Source organism: Ochotona curzoniae, unplaced genomic scaffold (assembly GCF_017591425.1).
Source record: "Ochotona curzoniae isolate NIBS_2020 unplaced genomic scaffold, NIBS_Ocur_1.0 contig_291, whole genome shotgun sequence".
NCBI classification, from domain to species: Eukaryota; Metazoa; Chordata; class Mammalia; order Lagomorpha; family Ochotonidae; genus Ochotona; species Ochotona curzoniae.
In genome coordinates, this window is record NW_024465649.1 from 13,891,999 (window position 1) to 13,914,639 (window position 22,641).

Below are 22,641 nucleotides of genomic sequence, written 5' to 3' on the forward strand. Positions count from 1 at the left end.
TCTTCTTTCTCTGTTTCTTTTCTGTGTAGCAGAGAGAGACAAGCAGAGACAGAGAGAGACAGTGTGGTCATTAGCCACATGCAGTGGTTCACTTCCCAAGTGCCTGGCAGTGACTGGCAGGGGTGTACTGGATCCAGGAACAGCACAGTTAGCTATTTGACATAGATGGGACACTTGAGCCATCACCGCTGCCTCCCCAGATGTGCATTAGCAGTGTGTTGGAGTCAGGAGCTGGATGGAGCTGGGTATTGAACCCTTGTACCTTGATATGGGATATAATCAGTCTAACTACTGTTCTCTGCTACCAGGGCTCATGCCCACATGGTAAGGAAGCTTTTATGTGTTTTGTTTTATTGGTCTTGAGAATACCCATATGAGGTTGCTAGATGCAGTTTCTCTCTCCATTTTTCTTTATTTCCTTTCCCCTTTTTCTAAGGTAGCTTCAAGGATTTGATTCTTACCAAATGTACAACCATTATAAGATCTGCATTCACTGAAGGGGATATTTTTATGACCCTGAGGGGTATGTGTTTTTATTGATGCTGATATCTTTTGTGCTTTTTATTGTAACAACATAGAATTTATGAAGGTTTGGTGGTTATTTGCCTTATTGTTCATAATCTGTAGGTACAGGTTGAAACACTTTATTTGGAATTCTTGATTTGGTAAATTTGTGACTGATCCAGTCTGTACAGATGTTTTATTATTCTAGTCTGCCTTGGCATCGGAGCAACTACTGAGTGTAAAACCCCTGGTTCTAAACACCAGTGTGAACCTCCCTGGAGAGAAGCTCCATTTTATCATTGAAGGTGAAAACTGAAGAGCAATAAAGTGGATCCAAAGGTAACGTGTCTACTGTTGGGATATAAATCCAGACCGTTCTTGGGAAAGGCGTTAAGGAAAACTTTCAAATTTGAAAGGCAGAACAACAGACAGGAGGAGGTTGTAAGAAGAGAGATAGAGAGAGAGAGAATCTTCCAGCTGCTGGCTCATGCCACAGATAGCTGTAATAGTTACACTGGGCCAGCAAGGAACCAAAAAACCCGTCTCAGTTTCCCACTTGAGATGCAGAAACTCAAGCTCTTTGAGTCAGCATTCATCATTCACAGCTTACACCATCATCAGCAGGTGCTGGAACTGGGCGCTGACCGGGAATGCGTACTTCCCAAGTGGTGGTCTGGCGTGCTGGGTCACAGTGCCCTTCTCTTTAGTGTACTGTTTGATTTTTAAACAGATTAACATCAGAATTATTGTGTCAAGAATATGTTGTTTTGACTGAGGGGCCATTCTGAGCAGCCCACCGCCCTCTGGAAGGCTCTCCTGATGAGACATTTATTACAGCAGTGCTTGTGCTCAGCGCTATTGGAAGTTCAGTCCTGGAGCATTTATGGTAGGGCAACTTCAAAAGAGTTGGTTTCTGTCATTTTAGAGTAACTTTTAATTTCTTTAAAATAGATAGGGGCCAGTATTCCATATGGCCATCTGCTTCTAGCTACCCTGCTAATGTGCCTGGGGAAGCGGCAGAGGATGACCCCAAGTCTTTAGATCATATATCTGCCTGAGATTCAGAAAAAGCTCTACATTCCTGGTTTTGGATTGGCTCAGTTCTGTATGTTGTGGTCATTAGGGGAGTAAACCAATAGATGGGAGCTCCCTCTTTTCTTCTAACTTTGCCTTTCCAATTATAATAAATAAAATAAGTCTTTAAAATGCTAGAAACAGGACCCGGTGGCATGGCCTGGCTGCTAAGATCCTCACCTTGAACATGCTGGGATCCCATATGGGCACCGGTTCTAATCCCAGCGGCTCAGTGTCCCATCCAGCTTCCTGCTTGTGGCTTGGAATAGCAGTTGAGGACAGCCCAAAGCCTTGGTATCCTGTACCTGCGTGGGAGACCCGGAAGAAACTCCGGGCTCCTGGCTTAGGATCAGTGCAGCTCTGGCTGTTGCAGTCACTTAGGGAGTGAATCAGTGAATGAAGATCTTCCTCTCTGTCTCTCCTGTTCTCTGTATACCAGACTTTGCAATAAAAGCAAATAAATCTTTAAAAATAAATAAATAAAAAGCTGGATCCAGAGAAAAGTCCCATCAACTGGATTAATTTCCAAATGTCCACACTAGCTGACACTAGGCTGGGGTGAGCTGTTTCAGAGGCAGTAGCTTCTTCTAGGTCTTCCCTGTGGCTACAGGATCCCAAGGCTTTGAGCCATACTCTGCTACTTTCCTAGGCCGTAAGAAGGGAGCTGGTTGGGAAGTGGAGTATTCAGGACACAAAACTAGTGCTCATATGGGATGTGGGCACTTGCAGGTGGAGGATTAGCCATTTGAGCTGTCATGCCCAAGAGTTGCTCATTTGCTTTTAATGTATGCTTTTTTGTGAAAGTAGGAATTTGCAGAGTGACCTAGTGGCTTAATTCTCACTTTGTGTGTGCCAGAATCCAATGCGAGTGTTGGTTTATCTCCCAGCTAGTCTGCTTTCAATCCAGCTCCCTGCTGGTGGCCTGGAAGAGAGCAGTGGAGGATGCCCCAAAAGCTTGGGACCCTGCACTCACGTGGGAGACCTGGAGGAAGCTCCTGCCTCCTGGCTTTAGATTGGTTCAGCTCCAGCCAGTGTGGCCCCTTGGGGAGTGAACCAGTGGACCAAAAATCTTTCTCTGTCTCTCCTTCTCTCTATAAATCTGCCTTTCCAATAAAAAAACAAACAAACAAATAAATCTTAAAAATAAAAAAGGAATAGGAGCATTCTGTGTTGTTTTATTGTCCAAATGTGATTTCCTTTCAGGTCTTAGAGAGAATGTAATGAGGTGTGAAGGGATTTTTGTTTCACTGTTCTCCCTACTTTTTGTGTATTTGAACTTTTCTTTAAAGATAGTACACAACAGAGAATGGCCCAGCTCAGCCTTTCAAAAGCAGTGTAAAAGCCATTAGTGGGATACGGAAGCATCATTTATGTGACAGCATTACGTATAGTCATTTTCAGCATTTCATGTGCCCGCTTTTTAGTAGCTGTCAGTTATGACCAACAAATGGTTCCAGATTGAAAACCAGAATAATCTGAGTTTGTAATTTATATAGTAGTTTGGACAAATTTGCAGAGTTGATTATGATCACACAGACTCAGTATAGAACAAGTAAAAAGTACAAAAAGTTAAATCATAGGCAGCGAATAAATCCTTTTTAAAAAAGGTTTATTAAAGGTAGTTATATAGTTGATTGGATATAATTTGTATGAGAACATTTGAGTGGATGAGAACAAGTAAATGAGAACACTTGGTAGAATAAACACCCAAGGAGTTCCAAACAAAAGCATAGAAACAGTTGATGGGTTTTGTTGATAAGTTCAATACTTCCTCCTTATCCCATGTGACCCTGAGTGTATAAAGTCTGATGCTACTAATTAACTTCGGTTTTGACCATCAAGAAAAAAGAAAAAAAAAAAAAGAAAGAAAGAAAGGCAGTTATATAGAGGAGTCTTCAGTCTGCTGTTGGTTTCCCAAATGGCTGCCGTAGCTGGAGCTGGGCCAGTTTGAAATCAGGAGTTAGGAGCTGCTGCTTGGTCTGTCGTTTGGGCTTAGGGCCAAGCAATTAGCTACCTTCCACTGCTTTCACAGACACATTAGCAGGGAGCTCAACTGAAAGTGGAGCAGCTGGGACTTAAACTGGCACTCACATGGATAATGGCATCACATGTGGCTATCTCAAAGAATACATAACTAAGATGATATTGTTTTGTGATATTTTGTATAATGGTTACTGCCATGGAATTTGATATTTTCCTTGCCATTTATTTTTTGCAGAAATTGTATTATTAAAGGCACATTATATAATCTGTTCGATTCTATTGTGGATGTTTTCTTAAAATATCTTAAAATGATGATATGATAAAGCTATTGGTATGTATATTTAACTATTATAGAAGTATGAAGTCCCATAAATGGGATCGTTGGACAAAAGGGTAAGAGTTTTAAAGTTCCTGTGTGTTATCACTACGCTGCTTTCCAGAGATCGATTATCAACTTCCAGTTCCAGCACATGAGATACACAATGTGGTACTACACTTAAAGAAAATTTTAAATTCCAGTAACTTCTTCCTTATAAAAAATGTTTATTTAGCGTGGTGTGGTAGGCTAAAGGCCTCGCCTTGCACACACCAGGATCCCACATGGGTACCAGTTCTAATCCCGGCAGCGCCGTTCCCATCCAGCTCCCTGCTTGTGGCCTGGGAAAGCAGTTGAGGATGGTCCAAAGCCTTGGAACCCTGTTCCTGTGTGGGAGACCCAGAAGAAGCTCCTAGCTCCTGGCTTCAGATTGTCTCAGTTCTGGTCATTGAGGTCATTTGAGGAGTGAATTAATGGACGGAAAATATTCTCTGTATGTCTGACTTTCCAATAATATTTTTTAAAAAAATAATTAAACTGTTCATTTAAAACAAAGAAGCAATATGAAAGAACAAAATACGAAAAGCAAGTCTGCCAATCAGAAATAAGCAGCCAATGTTGGTAAACCTCATTCTTTCAAACGTCTCTCTTATACATCTGTAAGGAGTACTTTACCAAACTGGACTCAGTTGCTAAATTTAATATAGCCAATCAGTTTTACTTGGATTTAATAGAGGGAAATGAAACTGAAAATATTCTCAACTATATTGTTTTTGTTTTACATGAGTTAAGTTTGCTTTAAAAATTATGGTCAGTTTTAGAAAACTAAAGAGGACCTGGAGGGATTTTCTTTCTCTGGCTTTACATATGTCTTATTTGAAAGGGAGAATGACAGAGCAAGCCAGTGTTTTGTGGGGGATATTTCCTTAGCCGCTTTCCTCCTCAAATGAACACAACTGTTAGATTGAGGACAGGCTGAAGCCAGGAAGGGCAGGAGTTCAGGTCCATGGGTCATTAATGCTGTTTTTTCCTAGGCACAGGGTGCTGGAGCAGAAGTAGAGCAGTTAGAAGTCCGTGCAAGGGGAGGGGAAGGGGGAACATCAGAGCCTATGAAACGTTGTTATAAAATTAAATGCAATAATAAAAAAAAAACCCATGAAGCTCAAAAAAAAAAAAAAAAGTCAGTGCCACAAGCAGCAGCTTAGTGCATTGCATAATGCTGGCCATGCATGTTCAAAGATTTATGTAAATCATGTTATGAAGAATGGAACAAGCACACATAAAAAGCTGCTCTTCTGGGGCCGGCATGACAGCTCAGCAGGCTTATCTTCTTCCCTGTGTTGCTGGTGCTAGTTCATGCCCCAGTTATTCCACTTCCCATCCAGCTCTCTGCTTATGGCCTTGGAAAACAGCAGAGGATGGCCCAAGATCCTGGGTCCTTGCACCCGTGTGTGAGACCCAGAGGAGCTGTGGCCATTGTGGCCATCGGGGAGGGATCCTGCAGATAGAAAACCTCCAGCTCTCCTCTGTAAAAACTGCATTTCAAATAAAAATTAATCTCAAGAAAACACTGTTGAATTTTAACCTTTAGCTTCTTGTGCTTTTAAGGTTTTTGTAGTGCACCTAACACTCCTTTTACTGATTGAGTCATAATTAGGTTCATTTGATTTGTTGTGAATTTTATCATCACGCCGTTCTCCTCCACAGGTTCTAGGACTTTTCTCAAAGGCCTAAGAATGTCCATTGCTTTTGTTTTTGACATCTGGACAGAGTAGAAAATTCCTGGTACATTTTTTTCCCCTTGGATCTTTGGTGTCTTTTGGTTTACTACATTTCCTAGTTTAAGATCTGAGACCATTTTCCTTATTATTATGCCTTTATTTCTGTGCCTGATTTCTGGTAAGATTCTTTTGTCTTTTTAACCAGCTTATTTCTTGGCTATTTTTCTTTAATGTGCTGGGGTTTTCTTGTTGTTTATTTGTTTGAGACTTTTTCAAAGGAGGAGAAAGAGTTCACCCCCAAGTGGCTGCAACTGCTGGGGATTGGCAAGGCCAAAGACAGGCGCTTTATCGGGGTCTCCTTTGTAAGTGGTAAGAGCTCAAACAATATGCGCCATCTCTTTCCTAGATCATCAGCAGAGAGCTGGGTCACCATTAGAACAACCAGGATTTGAACCAGTGTCTGTATGGGGTGCTAGCATTGCAGGTAGCAGCCTAACGTGTGTACTGCAACAGCCACCCTGTCTCTGTACTTCCCATTTTCATGTCGTTTATTTTCTCTGTCCTTCTATTTTCTGGTTCCTAGTAAGATTGAATAAAGCCATCCTTATTTAAGCTCCAGAAATCTTGCTGTCTTTTCATGCTTTATAATCCCTTCAGCATGTGCACTTGAATTTTGTGGTTTTGCTCAGGTTAAACACGTCATGGTATCTTTACAAATCTGAAGGATTGACACCACAATATCACTTTGGTTTATTAGACTTTAGTTGTTGCACTCTGTTGAAAGCTTTTTAAAATTTTATTATTTTTAAAATAATGGTTACATGGTTGATCAGGGTGGGGAGGATCAAGGTTTAGGGAAAATTGAGCCAATTCATTGCTTCCAAATTTGCTATTTCTTCTTGTTGTTTTTGGGGCAAGGGGAAAAACTAAGGGGAAAAACACTCATGACTTTCCACATGTCCCAGTATGCTGAAAGCTCCTAGGATAAAGATTCCCTCCCCCACCTCCTCACCCCGCCCCCATTGGAAAGGCAGATGTACGTAGAGAAAGATCTTCCATCTGCTGGTACGTTTCGCAAATGGCCACAAGGGCCGGAGCTGAGCTGATCTGAAGCTTCTTCCGGGTCTCCACATGGGTGCAGAGTCCCAAGGCTTTGGGTCATTTTCTGCACTTTTCCCAGGCCACAGCTTGGAGGCTGGATGGGAAGTGGAACAACCAGGACAAGAACCTGCGCCTATATGGGATCCCTGGTGTGCAAGGTGAGGATTTAGCCACTAGGCTATTGTGCTGGACCCAAAAGCTTCTAAGATTCAAAGCAGTGGTGTGTACCCAGTACTATAACTGATATTTACTTGGTGATACTTACATAGTTGATAGGTGGGAAAGGTTTCACGTCAGGAGAAAGCAGATGAGACCATTGCTTCCAGGTTCTCCCCTTCTTCCTGTATCTGAGGAAAGGTGGTGGTGGGGGACAAGGAGAGATGATGCACCCAGCCTCCCAACCACCTCAGCCCCCGGGGATGGGGAATGGCCACTCGATGTCCCTCCAGGGTCCCTGATGTGGAGCATGATAAAAGGGTTCTGCTCAGATGGCTCCTGTAGTGCTGAAATGCCGTCCATCTCACTGCACCAAGGATGAACACAACCTTCCAAAGTCCACTGGCTGACATAGTCAACCTTAAGAGCCCATATTTGCCCAGATATGTGCTGTCAATGCTTGGCCAGGGTAGTTTACCAATTTGTCCTGCTCCCTGCTATGGTACCAGATGTCTTCTGCAGGCCCTGGATATGCTGTCCACTGCTCCATCTAAGCCACTGAGGAGGCCCAGTTCTGACACGTGTTCCACGGTCAGACCACAGCTCCTGAAATTCTCCCCAAGGTCGCAGCAGTTCAGTTGGGAGGATCCCGAAAGAAACCTCACCTAAAGTGATCTCAGGCCTGACCAGTACTCCTGCCAATACGGGGACTGGTTCTGTCTATCACCTACATCAGCCTACACACACTGGTAGTTGTAATTGCCGAGTTGGTTCTATAACCTTGCCTCTTTATGTAAAATGCTGTGCCCATCCCATCCCTGCCTACTGCATACTCAGCCCTCATGTTCACTGGTGCACTGCAGTCTAGCTGTAGCAACCGCCAATAATCCGCGAGGCCCACCCCAGCCTTGGTTCCTGTGCTTGCCAACATGTGCAGCAGACTGGTCCTGTGTTTCCTACATCCCATTTAGCTGATACTCATCATTGGGTGTGGAAGCCTAGTTCAACCAACCAACCCGCTACCCATCCCACACTAATGCTGGCTCATCAGGCCCGCCCCCAGTCCTGGTTCTCAAGCTCAGCAGTGGGAGTTGCTGTCCATCAGACAGGTGCCTACTGTAGAAACTGGTATTTAGTGTAGTAGGAAATACACAAATTTATTTTATAATTAAGAATTCTTGAAATTTAATATCTTTGTACACAGACCTAACAGACTTTATTTGGTTTGCAATCACAGCATTTTACATCTACCATGTTGGGGCATTTATTTGGGACAGCAGCCAAGATGTTGCTTGGGATGCCAGCATCTCATTCTGGGGTGCAGAGATTTGAGCCTTTTCTCTGCAGCCCATGGCAGCCTCAAATCAGGGTGTATCCTGGGAAGTTCCCGATTATAGCTCAAGTACTTAGGTCTCTGCCACCGAAGCAGGAGACCATGGCAAGTTTCAAGTTCCTGGCTGTTGTAGACTTTGCGAGGAGTGAACCAGCAATTGGGAGATCTTATGTCTGTCTTTTAAACATCAAAATAAAGGTAGCTTTATAAAGTTACCACTCCAAGCCTTGTCCTACACTTAACAGAGGACAGAAGTTTGTCCATATGCACCATCCCCTCTGAGATTTTGTTGCTTTACCAAAACGACACAGATATTCTAGTCCTACCTTTTTAAATTGTCCTGACTATATAATAGCACTCTGTTGGTCTTCATGCTGATTTTTTGCTCAGATTTTACTATCCTTTAACATTTATGTTTGGGTTCATTTATTACTTTTTTTGTGGGGTGAGGACATTACCACTATAAAATACAGTTACAAAATTTTTACTTTTAACAGTATACTGATGCTAACTTGGTTGTTCACAGGCCGTTTAAGCCAGAAGAAATTTCTTTCTGCTTAGTAAAGAAATAACTGCTAGGACTCTAAACAGAATTAGAGATATTTACATATACTGTTAAATGGAACTCCTACAGATAGTTCTACTGTAAACCGTAACAGTTCTTAGGGACAATGTTTATTAGCTCAGATATGAGTATAAGAAGGAAACATTAAGAATATGAAGGCTCAAACAAATTAAAAACTTCTCATATTTCTACAAAAATCTCTTCATTGTAAACAAAATGTCTATCCTGTGACAGGATTTTCTAAGAAGCTGAAACCTTAAGGTAACTGGTGAGCAGTTCTCGCTGTGGTTAACTACAGCTGCAGGACACCCACCATTACTTCTGCATGCCATCCCACAGCTTCTCAAAACTACAGGCTTCATGGATCATTCTCAACCCTAAGACTCATTTCTTGTCCCTCTAAGCACTGTCTTTTTCCGGTCTATTTTTTACATCTGTGAATGGCATCACTATCCAGCAATGCAGGTAAAAATCTTAAGTAGTTAACATTTTCTGTCAAGTCGTTTTCAATATTATTGCCCTCCTGCTAACAATGAGGTGTGGGTAATTTTTAATGTTTATAGGATAAAGGCGGAGCAAGTGAATCCTGGCTTGTGGGGAAGAACAAAGGGCATTACAAACATGTGCTCTGTATGGGATAGTAAGTGCTACTGCTCTTTAAACTGTTCAGTGACACATTAGATGATCCAGAATAAGCATGCTGTTCTTAGAAATCGCTGGTCACAGTTTCCAGGTTCACCACTACTTGCTGACATAGTAGAAGGAAGGAGCTGCTGTCTTTCTGATGTGATCTTGGAGTAGACAAACCAAAAAATAAACTACAAAAGAGATATCCTGGGCTTGGTAACAGGAAAGGATAGAATCACTAAGTGGCCTGTTTTGTCATAACCAACTCCTAGAAATTCTCCACTCTACTAAATATGAATGTACATGGTTGGCCAAGTTACAAGATGACCTTAAGGAATATTATCATCCGTGCATGGCGCAGTAGCCTAACAGCTAAAGTCCTCACCGTGCACGTGCCAGGATCCCATACGGGTGCTGGTTCTAGTCCTGGTGGCCCTGCTTTCCTTCCAGCTCCCTGCTTGTGGCCTGGGAAAGCAACTGATGACGGCCTGAACCCTTGGGACCCTGCACCCACATGGGAGACCCAGAAGAGGCTGTAGGCTCTTGGCTTCGGATTGGTGCAGCTCCGGCCATTTGTGGCTGCTTGGGGAGTGGATTGATAGATGGAAGACCTTCCTCTCTGTATATATGACTTTCCAGTAAAAATAAAATCTTTTAAAAAATGCCTAAAAAAGAAATATTATCATCCCTTAAAGATGTTTGTTATCTTTTTAAAAGAGATACAAAATTCAGCACCACTTTCATTTAAAAAAAAAAGGTGGAGAAACTTGATAAGAAAGACAATAATATTCTTATTAGCTGCCTGGGGAGCAGGTCTTAATTCTTCTACACAGACAGATGTCCTCAAGCAGAAGAGGCCATTTGGACTTGAAGCCAAAGTGAATCCATTACTCATTCCCTCGCCGGCTCTTCTTGTGGCTTTTCTTAGATCTGAAATGACACCACAAAGAAATGATTACATTAAGGAGCAGGTAAAGGTCCATGTTGGGTGCTGGCACTATTCATTAACTACGTGTGGTGGCATTTTATATCTACAACAACTATCCAACATTAACATTGGGAAAAACACCTCCTGAAAAGTTGTCCACCTAGTATTAGCGTTTGTGGTAGTAAGAGTTTGTAATGCAAGTTTATTAATTGAAAGTCAAGTTTTTAAAACTGAAAACAAAATTCTGTCCATACCTTTCAGGGGACTTTGAGTGGCTCCTGTGTCTGTGACTGCGATGATGACCTAGAAAAGAACATGCCAATGACAAGTGAGGGTCTGACTCATTCTGAAACTGTCATTTTTACCTCCACTAATCCTCCCATTAGCTTAATATACTTTTGGCTTATGTTGCTGACACCTCTTGCTAACACCTTTGTGAATTAGTAAGTGTATCGTTTTACATCTGACAGAGAAGGCAATTGTAAAATTGCCTCATAACTTCGAGGTGTCATGATTAACCTCACAAAAATGATACTATATTTTTATCACTACTAGGATTAAACCATTAAGCCCATTATCAAATCAGCAAAATCTGTGAAAGAGAGTCAAAATATAGATCCTGATTCCCAAATTTAATATGCATTTCTTTTTCTGTGAGGCACTAGTACGGTCAGGCAACCCTATACTGCTGGATGCTATAAATGCTCCTCTTACCTGGGGACTTGGAGCGGGATCTGTGCCGCCGATCTCGAGACCTGCTGCGATGACGTCTGGGACTCTTGCTACGATGCCTCTCTCGGCGAGGGGATGGGCTGTGGAATAAAGCAGGTCAGACCACTGTCTGTGTCTGGTAGTACTTGCGTAATACCAATACCCCATCCCCAGTACACTGTCCTTCACAAGAAATGACTGAGGGCTTACCTTCTCCGTTTGGGAGATCGGCTCCGTCTAGCAGAGAAAAGAAAAGGGGAACCTAGGTTAGTGTTATGGACACAGCATAAAGAATACAACTATTATTTCTCGTAGTTTTCTATTGATGTCTGTGATATAGAACTTTTTAAATACCCTCCCTTTGTAAATCTAGGATTGGTTACATGATTTTGACAATTGGGGTATTTGCAAATGTGACACAAGTAGAAATCAGGCAAACATTTGTGTGAGTAGGCTTGGAAGATTTACTTATTATTTAAATGGCAAATTTTATAGAAAGAGAAGGAGTTCATAAATCTGTTCACTTCCTAAGTAGCTCCAGCCAGAACTGAGTTGAAGCTGGGGCCAGGAGCTCCTTCCCAGTCTCATGTGGATGCAGGGTCCCAGGCTTTGGGCCATTCTGCATTGCTTTCTCAAGCCGTAAGCAGGTAGCTGGATGGGAAGTGGAGCAGCTGGGACACAAACCTGTGTCCATATTAGATGCTGAGAACACAGGACGGAAGATTAGCCTGTTGGGGACCATTCTCTGTTCTTGCTTTTTGCTACTGCCATGAAAATATACCTGACTTAGCCTATTGGAGATTTAAAGGTACTGAGAAGACAAACATCTAGTCAACTGGCTAAGCAATGCCTATACCAGCTAATACACAGCTATGTGTAAAGTAAGTGAGCCAATATAACTTCAAAAAAACTGCCTACTGAAGCCCAATTTAAATTACTGACAACATACTCAATAACTAACTAACTAAATAAATAAATGGTTACTTTTATTGAGAACTTAGTAGGTGGTGACTGGAGTAACAGGTAATATAATTGGCCAGTGGTCTCCAATTGGGCATTTTTCCTTCCTTGAAACGCTAACCTTCTAGACTGCCTTGGCCGAAGTCTCCCTCAGGATGCCAATGACCAGAGCCTTACCTTCTGGGAGACCGACTCCTACTCCTCCTGTAGCGCAGTGTAGGAGAACGACGGGGTTTGTCCAAGTCTCGATAGCTTCGACGGCGGTGATCAGGGGATGGTACTCTTTCCAGCTAGAAAGGAGATGGCTGGGTCAGTGAGAGGTAGAGGCTTACAGAAAGCTAGCCTAGGAACACTCCCCTTCTGCTCCCAAAATTCACCTCCCAGTGATTTAAAAAGGCGATTCAGAGAGAGAACCTGGGAAAGAGAAAGGTATCCTAACTCCCTACATACAATCAACATTTGCAATAACCTTAACATTATCTAGGACTCTGAATGCAGCAAGTGCTGACTCTCTCAAGAAGCTATATTTTTTTTTAAGATTGATTTAGTCACTTTTTATTGGAACGTTAAATTTATAGAAAGGAGGAGAGACAGAGAAAGATCTTCAATCTGTTGGTTCACTCCCCAAAGTGACCACAACGGCTGGAATGGGCTGATCTAAAGCAAGGAGCCAGGAGCTTCTTCTGGGTCTCCCACAGGTGTGCAGGGTCCCAAACTTTTGGGCCATTCTCCATTGCTTTCCCAGGCCACAGGCAGGGAGCTGGATGGGAAGTGGGGACACCTGGGACACAAACTGGTTCCCATATGGGATTCTGGCACATGCAAGGCAAGGACTTTAGCTACTAGGTTACCACTGGGCTAAGAAGCTATATTTTTGTTGTAAAAGAAAAGACCTTTAGAGATGACAATCTGCTCCAAAGAATAAAATGCCACCAGTGACTCCCTTATCAGAGTACAAGTTTAAGTCTAGGTTCTTCCACTTCCAATTCTGCTTCCTGCTAATGTGCTTGAGAAGGCAGCAAAGGATGATTGAAGTACTTGGGCTCTGCTACCTATGTGGGAGAACTGGATGGAGTTCCTGGCTCTTCGCTTCAATATGGCCCAGCCATTTGCGAGTTAACTAGCAGATGGAAATCTGCATTCCCCACCTGTCAGTATCTCCCTCCCGTCTCAATTTCTCTCCTAGCTCTGTCAACTCTAAAGGCCTGGCTGTGATAAGCACACACAGTGTCCATACTATATCCTATAAAAGAAACCAAGAACTTCTTGGAAAATTACTAATTCTAGATCTATGGTAGAAATATCTAAAACGTTAACTGGCACTTGTATGAGAAGGCAGAAAAGTATCAAATTGAATTAAAATCCATGAGTTCATAATACTATCAGGAAAAAACGTTCATTATCTTGAAGTAAGCTCTTTAATGGGTAGTTAAAAATAAATAAATGCATCTTAGTACTTAAACTAAACTTTGATCTTGGTGGTTTCTCCTTAGGAGTATTCTAGATAATAAATGAAGAAATGACAGAACTGAAATATAATTTTGCAATCTCTATTTGAGCTCAGTATTGATCTGGAATCTAACTTACAAAAAAGTGAGAAAGCCATACTCTGCACATCTCAGAAAATGTATGCACCTCTCCTGTGAAGTTTTGCTCCACTCCAAAGGAAACACTTCCCACCCCCCGCCGTCAAAAAGGCAAAAAGTGATGGAGGCAACTTGTAGACTAATTACCATGTACAAACCGCTGAATACTAACTCAAATAATTAAAATTGAAAGCTAAGGAAATGTGTACACTGAATATTTGATATTAAGAAAGTAATAAGGATACAGATGATGGTCCAGGCAGGAATGATATAGATAAGCATGACAATAAGTTTTATTATGAACTGTAAGCTATCTGCGGTTGGCTTCAAAATCATGTCCATACACTGGACAGCAGTGCATGAGCTATAATCTTTGCAAATTGGATGGTGGGTAGAAATTTTCCTTTAAAAATATAAGGAAACTGTTTGTTTTGGTTCATTTCTCTAGCTTTGCATGGTTTTCAGTTCCTGGCTAATTCTTGTACTCAGTTCTCAGGAAGCTTGTAGACTTGGAGCTATACTTCCAACCTTACTTTCTCAGTACCCTTAAGGCAGCATTTTCCCTTTCTCTGAGTTAATCAGCTTCCAGCCACAAAGCAGCTACCACTCTCAACTCTCCCACATTACCTCCAGAGATATCAATTATTGCTTCTGGGTAGGGCCTGGCACAATACTGTAGTTTTTAAGTGGACTACCTTTTTTTTAAATGTATAAAATACATTAATTTTATCACACAGTTTAGAGTCTGAATATTTGATGTAGTTTCTTGCTTGGCAACATCAAATTTTTAGGCATTTCAGTGAGAATACATATTTTCATAATCTTTAAGAATCTATGCTTTTAGCAGGTGTCCATGTACTTCTTAAGGAAATGTCAAGGCTATCCCTTCAAAATAGAGAAAACAAAAATGTCTTTGGTCATAAACTTCTACTCCCTACTACATTGTAAGTTCAAGACAAAAAATTAAGAGAATAAAGGTTAGAAAGGAAAATAATTACATTATTCCAGATAAGACTGTTGACATGGAATTCTCCCCTCTAAATCTACAAAGATTAGTTAATTCCTAAACACTAACAACAAATACTTTTTAGAAGTCTATTTTTTACAATAGCAACAAAAGGTAAAAGGGACTCAAGAAGAAGACACACAGTAAGTGTATATAGGAAATCATAAATGGGGATAAAAAGATTTTTCATGTTCATAAATGTCACACTCTTCCCAAAATTTAGTCAGATTAAAATGTCTATCAAAATCCTAGCATGTTTCTTTTTGGATTTGTGAATTAGGTCCATTCTATATAAAAGAACAGTGGCTCAATAGGATACTAAAGAACAAAGTAAAGAAACACTTGCTTAATGAATATTAAGACAACTTACAAAGCCATACATTCTGACACTGTGGTATTGGCACACAGACAGACAAAATAACCAGCTGAAAAGATAATTAAAAAACAGACATACATGTACATGCAGTTTGAGTTACTGCAGCAATGGTAACAGATCTATGAGGAAAGAATGGAATTTTTAAAACAGACCCACTGGTATCTCTATTGAGGAAAATGGAATTAGACCCCAAACTCACCTCAGACATAAAATACACAATAGGTACTTTCTCCTCTCAACTAGTCTCATACTATAAGATAGGTGCAATTACCAAAGGTTTTACCCATGTTGTTATTTTAGTGGGTACCATTGATGCAGCAAGAATAACATACCGGTATCATGCAAGGGCTTTGCATGCGCACACGCACACACACACCTATCACTCAACGGTCTTGAGAAAAGAAGATCAATCTCTTCTCTTTATTGAGGATGAAACAATTTGCACAAGATTACATTGTCACTAATGGCAGAGCTATGCCTCAAAATCTAATGCACTCAAGCTCATAGCTCTCATGAGGGACTACTGTAGTTTAAATTGCTGAAATCTGAACACAAACCAAAAGCAGCACTCCTGGCTTCGTCGCCACCCTTCCCCAGTCCTTAAATTCTAGGTGCCTCACCTTCTCGTCCTCTTCCTCCTCCTCTTCGCTGGACTCCACGTCATCCATGTCCTCTTCCAGAGCACTCACTCGAGGCTCCAGCTGCTCAGCTTCCTCTAGCACATAGCGCTTCTACAAAAGACGGAAAGATTTGGAGGATCACCGCCATCGCCTGTGTCAGGAAGCCCCAGGACTGACCCGCTAGGACTGACAGAAAAGCCACAAGTAACAACTAAGGCAATTTTACTTCAAGACAGTTCAAGGTTTTAAGGAGCTGAATATGTCTGCAATATACTTTTTTATGTCCACTTTAAACATAAATATAAAGCTGAAGAGAAAAATCTTCATTTTCTAGGGCTATTGTTCCCTTAAATTGATCTTATTTCATAAAGTAACTGGAGTATCAATCACTTTATGTAGGACAAGAACCAAAACTGTGGGGGCCAGTTCATATGGAATCACATATGGGCCTGGTTCCTGTCCCAGCTGCTCCCGCTTCTGATCCAGCTCCCTGTCTGTGGCTGTGAGAAAGCAGTGAATGGCCTAAAGCCCTGGAACTCTGTATTCATGTGGGAGACCAAGAATCTACTCCTAGCTTCAGATCAGCTCAGTTATGGCTGTTGCAGCCATTTGGGAATGAACCAGAGGATGGAGGTTCGTTTTCTCTCCTCTCTAAATCTGTTTTTCAAATAAAAACAAATAAACCTTGGGCCTAGAGTAGTAGCCTAGTAGCTAAAGTTCTTGCCCTGCATGTGCCAGGATCCCATCCTGGCAGCCCTGCTTCCCATCCAACTCCCTGCCTGTGGCCTGGGAAAGTAGTGGAGGACGGCCCAAAGCCATGGGGCCCTGCAACTATGTGGGAGATCCAGAGGAGGCTCTGGCTCCTAGTTTCGGCTCAGCTCAGCTCTGGCCGTTGTGGCCACTTGGGGAGTGAACCAGCAGACAAAAGTCTCTCTCTGTATCTCCTTCTGTCTGTATATCTTCCTGTCGTTTAACATTAGACAAGAGAGGTAGAATGATGAAAGGGAAGTTTTAAAGACTAGTGTGCTCAATTTTCCCTCCTGTTTATCTTTTTACCTGTTTTAATTCTGGCTTTGGGGCTGTGTTTCTGTGATGGGTGAAGCTGCCACCTACAATGCTGCTACCCCACATGGATGCTGATTCAAGTCCTGGCTGCTCTACTTCTGATCCAGTTCCCTGCTATGCACCCAGAAAAGCACTGCAACATGACCCAAATACACTGGGCCCTTGTACCCACTTGGGAGGCTCAGACTCATGGCTCCTGGCCTCACCTCAGCTCTAAGGCTATTTGGGAGTGAACAGCTAAAGATCCTTCCTTCTCTCCCTCTAACTCTACCTTTAAAATAAATAAACGTTTTTTATAATAATAATAATAATAATACTGGCTTTGTACATGAATATCGGTATACAAAAAAGACACAAAAGTTTAAAATCTACCACTCAAGCTATGAAATATTTGATATGACATCTTAAAGTTTTCTTATGATAAACTATTTGCTTTTAAAACCTTACTGTTCAGACACTATCTGTTTCTCTCATTCCTAATCCACTTTCTCATAGACATGAAGATTACTTATTCAGAGAACTCACAAGATCATGGGCCTCAATGGTTCAACGTTTGTGTGTTTTTGCGTGACTGCAGGGGAAGGGTGACTCTGGTAACAGATTTTCTCTTACCTGTAGCCGGGGCAGAATGATGTCACAGACTCTCTCACTGTGGAGGAGTTCATCAATGAATTCATCTACATGCATTAGCTCAAACTCTAAAAGAAAAAAAATGAACTTAAGCAAACTAAAAGGATTTAGATTAAAAAAATTTAACTTTATGAGGCCATTTTGAAATGTGCCATAAAATTTTAAAATAAACAAAAAATTTTTTTTAAATTATAACCCTGTGTAAGAATATATTTACAATATAATCTATAAATGATAGTGTGAATATAGTGCAAAGAAGATGCAACTAGAAAGAACTATGAAGATGTAATATATGAAAACTGACTCTGGGAGGATTTTTATGTAGGTAAGCCTTGTTTTATTTTAAAGTTAGTTCTTGAGGGATGGAGCACATGTGGAGAAAGCAGATGACACAAAGCATGGATTAATGCAGGATGCAGTTGGGAAAGGAAGCAGACAGAGGCAGTCTCTGTATGCAGTCAATGGGAAGTCAAGAGTCACACTGAATATCCTCCACGAGTGATGGGAAGTGCTTGGATAAAGGCACTAACAATGACGATGAAGAGAAGCGTTCATAGCATCTGTGACAATGCAAGGCCAGACACAGGTGAAATAAATCTGGCTTAGGAATGACAGGCCAGAGACCTGGGGCCTACTCACCTCCATTCCGGTTTTGGCTCTTGATTTTTCGATAGTCATTGTACAAAGGCTCCAAGTACTTGTAGCAATCAATTGCAGTCCCCGTCAGCCTCATGTACAGTGCCCCCAACATACGAACATACCTAATAGAGAGATGGTAATAAAACAACAGCCTATCCTAAGAATTTCCTTAGTTTGACAAGAAGAAATAACAAATTTGGAAGCAATGAATTCAACCAGTTTTCCCTAAATCTTGATCCTTGTCACCCTGGTCAACCATTTAATAATTATTTAAAAAAAAATTTCCTTAGTTTTACGACTCTCCTGAAACACAGAATCATGTTCTTTCATTTTGACAGAGAGCTAAAGCTGCATTGTGGAGACAGCATGGAGCAGATGGCTAAAATATGGATGCATGGGTTCAAACTGACACTTTCATTTACTGCCTATGAGAACATGGTACATGGCCTTTTTTTTTTCTGAAGATTTACTTATTTTTTTATTGGACAATCAGATTTACAGAGAAGGAGAGACAGATTTTCCATCTGCTGGTTCACTCCTCAAGTAGCCACAATGCTGATCCAATCTGAAGCCAAGAGCAAGGAGCCTCTTCCAGGTCTCCCATACAGGTGCAGGGTTCCAAGGCTTTGGGCCATCCACCACTGCTTTCCCAGGCCACAAGCAGGGAGCTGGATGGAAAGTGGAGCAGCTGGGATACAAACTGGTATTCATATGGGATCCTGGTGCATGCAAAGTAAGGACTTTAACCACTAGGCTATTGTACCTGGTCTTCAAGTTTAAAATATATCACCTGTAAAATCTGGGCAAGATGTGTTTAACTCACAGGATTATTCTAAGAATCAAATGAGATACTACATTTAATGGAAGACATGGATATATTTAATAAAAGTGTGGGTTCTGAAAAGAAGTCAGTCATGGCTTAAAATTTGATTTCATTATTTATTAACTCTTTTTTTTTTTTTAAAGATTTATTTTTATTATTTTTTTCATTGGAAAGGCAGATATACAGAGAGGAGAGACAGAGAGGAAGATCTTCCGTCCGATGATTCACTCCCCAAGTGAGCGCAACGGGCCGATACTATGCCGATCCGAAGCCAGGAGCCTTTTCTGGGTCTCCCACGCAGGTGCAGGTTCCCAAAGCTTTTGGGCTGTCCTCGACTGCTTTCCCAGGCCACAGGCAGGGAGCTGGAAGGGAAGCAGGGCTGCCGGGATTAGAACCGGCGCCCATATGGGATCCCGGGCGTGCAAGGCGAGGACCTTTAACCACTTGCGCCACCGCGCCGGGCCCTATTTATTAACTCTTAACAATGAGTAAGTTACATGTTTTTCTCAGTTCTTGTAAAATGGAGATAATGTTACCTACGTTTTGGGCCTGATGTGTTTAGTAAATGTTTGTAGGAGCTGGTATTGTGATATAGCCTCTGTCTGACATGACAGCATCCCACAGGCGTGCTGGTTCGAGACCTGACTGCTCCATAATCAATCTAGCTCCCTGGTAAGGTGCCTGAGAAAGCAGTTGAGGGTGCATCAAAGGCTTGGTCCCTGCGCCCATGCGGAGAAAACAGCAGCAGCAGCTCCTGGCCATCTCAGCTCTGGCCCTCGGATCTGGGGAGTGAAGCAGTGGATGCAAGATCAATCTCTCTCTCCAACTCTGCCTTTTGAGTAAAAATTAAATCTTTAAAAGAGAAATGCTCATAAAATGGTTAAAAACAAGTCTGATAGATTGCTTTCTTTTCCTTCTGTGCTCTTATCAACTTAATTACTCAAATGTCACCTGGATAACCAGTAGGCTTCTTTACATCAGAAGCAGCCTAGTTTAGCAAAGTATATGAATTCTGAAGTGACATTTGCCATTTACCAATTGTTTGCCTTTTGGTAAATTATTTAATCTCTTTATGCTTCAGTTACCTACTCTGTAATAAAGGCATAATAATTTTACAGTCTTGCTGGGAAGTCAAATGAATTATATGGAAGGCCCTTAGCATACAATACCTAATATCCTGTGTATCTCCCACACTGCTCTGTGAGCTCCCGGAGGATGGGATGGAATAGTTAAGAGCAGCTAATACACGCTAAGGTGTTTACCCTGCAACAGACATTGTGCCGATACATTTTCGTGTAACATGTTCAACTCTCAAATTAGTTTCTCCAAGGTGACAGTTAATTACTGACAGCCTGGACATGAACCCAGATCCGACACCTTACTTGCTACCTTATATTGTTTCCTCCACTTGGGAGTGTCCAGTGCCAATCAGCATATTATGCTCATATTTCTAATTAATGTATGTTCAGGGAATATCAAACTCTATAAAAGGGGGAAAGATGGCTGTGATGGAGAAAGTGAAGCAGATTAACACACCAGAACAGACAAAACACAAGCTTGGGTGCTCAAAGAGAAAAAACTTAGTGTGGAAATGAAAAATGTTGAAACAGGCTGCAGTCACATGTCCCAACAAATGCCCAATTCTGAACCACTGAACTCTTTGTTAGTTAATAACTTCACTCACTTGAAATCTTCATTCTTGATAAACTCTACAATGATATCCTTCTCAGGCTGAATCTGAAGCATCTTCAAGGTTAAACACAAAAAGGGAGTGGGCTTGATGTTGCCGCCATAGACACCGCCCACAAATCTTAGCTCCATGGCTTTATCCACCACCAGTTCAGCTAAAAACAAAAAGAAACGGCACATCTCAAAAGAGTACAATGCGATGACAACGTTCCTGGGTGGAAATGGCATTAGTTCAAGTTTGATACTCCTCCAGTCACTAGGAGTTTAATACTAGAACAAGTGTTAACACCAACGATGACAATGATGACAGTAATTACTACACACGGAAATGTCACTACAAGCCAGATAATATTCCAAACATGTCACTTCATCTCAGTCCTCACAGGTAGTGGGGAAACAGCTGGCAACGCTCCTACTTCCAGGTAAAGAAAGCAAGGGCTAGAAAAGGCTAAAGAGACTAGCTCCAAAGTCTGCTGGAAGCTGAATTAAACCAGAATTCAAAAATTAAGAGCAGAAGGCTACATGGAAAGCGTCTCTGAAGTACAGGCATTTAAAGTAAGACTCGAACGTGGAAACAGTGAACCGACTGAGACTTAAGGACGGACTGATCAAGAATTTTTGTTTCCAACGTCTGAGTTCTTGGAATAGTTCCAGAAGCTAAGGTCGAGGAGTTAACACCACGGATCCTGAGCTGCGCACTGCTTGGAACCCAGCAAGCTACCTTGAAATCTGGAACGACTCCGAGAACCCAATCCAGACACCCTTCAGAGCAGGATCCGACGGTGCCCGGGACGCGCTGGGCCAGCAGTCGGCTCCAGCGTCTGAATGACCGCGGCGTTCCCGTCCCTCCTCCCCCAGTCCCAGGGCGCCCAGGCCGGCGCGCTCCCGTTCACCTGTGAGGCCGAAGCACTCCTCTTTCCAGTACTTGGACTCGTAGATGCGCGTCCGTATGATCTTCTCCACAAGATACTGTGGGTTGGTGCCATGGATGCTGTGCGCATCCTTCACCGTACGGTTCGCCATTTTAGAACGCCTTCAGCCCTCCTTCCGTCGGGCTAAAAAGGCGTCACAACCAGGTTGAACACACAGACAAAACTCACACAAAGAAAGGAAAAAAAAAAAAACAAAAAAACCCACAAGCGGTCCGAAGGCAGGCGGAGGAAGACTTTCCGGCGACTTAGGCGACCATCTTGAAATCGGAAACCTCTCACGGCCTGAGGAACTTCCGCAAGTGCGCGATGGCCGCCGCCACGCCGTGCGTCGCTCTGGGCGGGGCGGGGCCGCCGGGTGCAGGCGTCACGCAGGGACGTCCTGAGGGGGCGGGGCCACGCCGTGTGGCGCGAAATTTTTTTTCTTTAGTCCAAATTTCCTGGGAGCGGAGACGGCTGGGTACTTGGAGTCTTTTTTGCGACCCGTGGTTTTAAAGCAGGATTCCGGCTGTGGCAGGTCAGGGCTGCTACAGCTGCCGGAGTCGGACGGAAGCGAACGGCGTGCGGCTCGTTCGAGAAGCCTCGGCGCGCGTGGTGAGTGTGCTAGCCGGCGGGCTGGAGGGCGAGCCGAGGACCCGCGGTGTTCCCCCGTGGACTCCGTCAGCCGGCAGGCACGAAGCGCCTGTGGAGCGCCACGCACTCTGCAGTGCCCTTGTAGGAGGCTTCCTCTTTACCTCGTGCTCACACGAGGGGAGAAGCGCTGGCATTCCTGCTCTCTGCACCCCAAAACTCCTCGCTGAGGATCTCGCCTTTGGCCTGCCTGACCTTTTACAAAGCAGTTGCGTAGCTTCCTTCTCTGACTTAGAATGTACCGAACCGGACGGGGCAGACGGATCCGATGCTGTGTCCCTAATTGGGTGACGTAGTCGAGGCCAGAGGGCTATCTCGGGGGTCGCAGCTTGGGACTCGGCTGCCTGGGAACATGGCCCGGGGCGTCATCTTTAAGGTGAGCTGTTCCCAGCTGCTGGATTTCCAGGCAGAATTCCGCACCACCTTGTCTTCTGGCCCAACCTGCACTTGATGGGTGCAGGTTGTGGCTACGGGCCACAGCACTGGACTGAGCAGGATAAGCTGTGAGAACAGTGAGTGCTCAGCCCACTTGGCACATTTGAGATGGAAACCTGACAAGATACAAAAACCTCCAGCAAATTTTCTAAGCCTTGCGTGGGGGTGGGGAGAGGAATGGAACCCAGCGCTGCAGCCATCAACAGTGAAGTTCAGAGGAGGCAGCAGGGCCTC

The 22,641-nt window shown here is 42.9% G+C and overlaps 1 protein-coding gene across 1 annotated transcript; it reads right to left on the minus strand.

Moving 5' to 3' along the window:
- Positions 1-10,151: 10,151 nt before the first annotated feature.
- Positions 10,152-21,646, minus strand: PRPF38A (pre-mRNA processing factor 38A). Its single transcript, XM_040978538.1, has 10 exons — positions 21,307-21,646; positions 20,409-20,568; positions 17,902-18,023; positions 17,245-17,330; positions 15,568-15,678; positions 12,157-12,269; positions 11,230-11,256; positions 11,023-11,120; positions 10,563-10,611; positions 10,152-10,310 (listed from the first exon to the last, which is right to left on the minus strand). Exons 1-10 carry the CDS (start codon positions 21,434-21,436, stop codon positions 10,268-10,270), a joined length of 939 nt encoding a protein of 312 aa, XP_040834472.1. The 5' UTR covers positions 21,437-21,646; the 3' UTR covers positions 10,152-10,267.
- Positions 21,647-22,641: the final 995 nt, after the last annotated feature.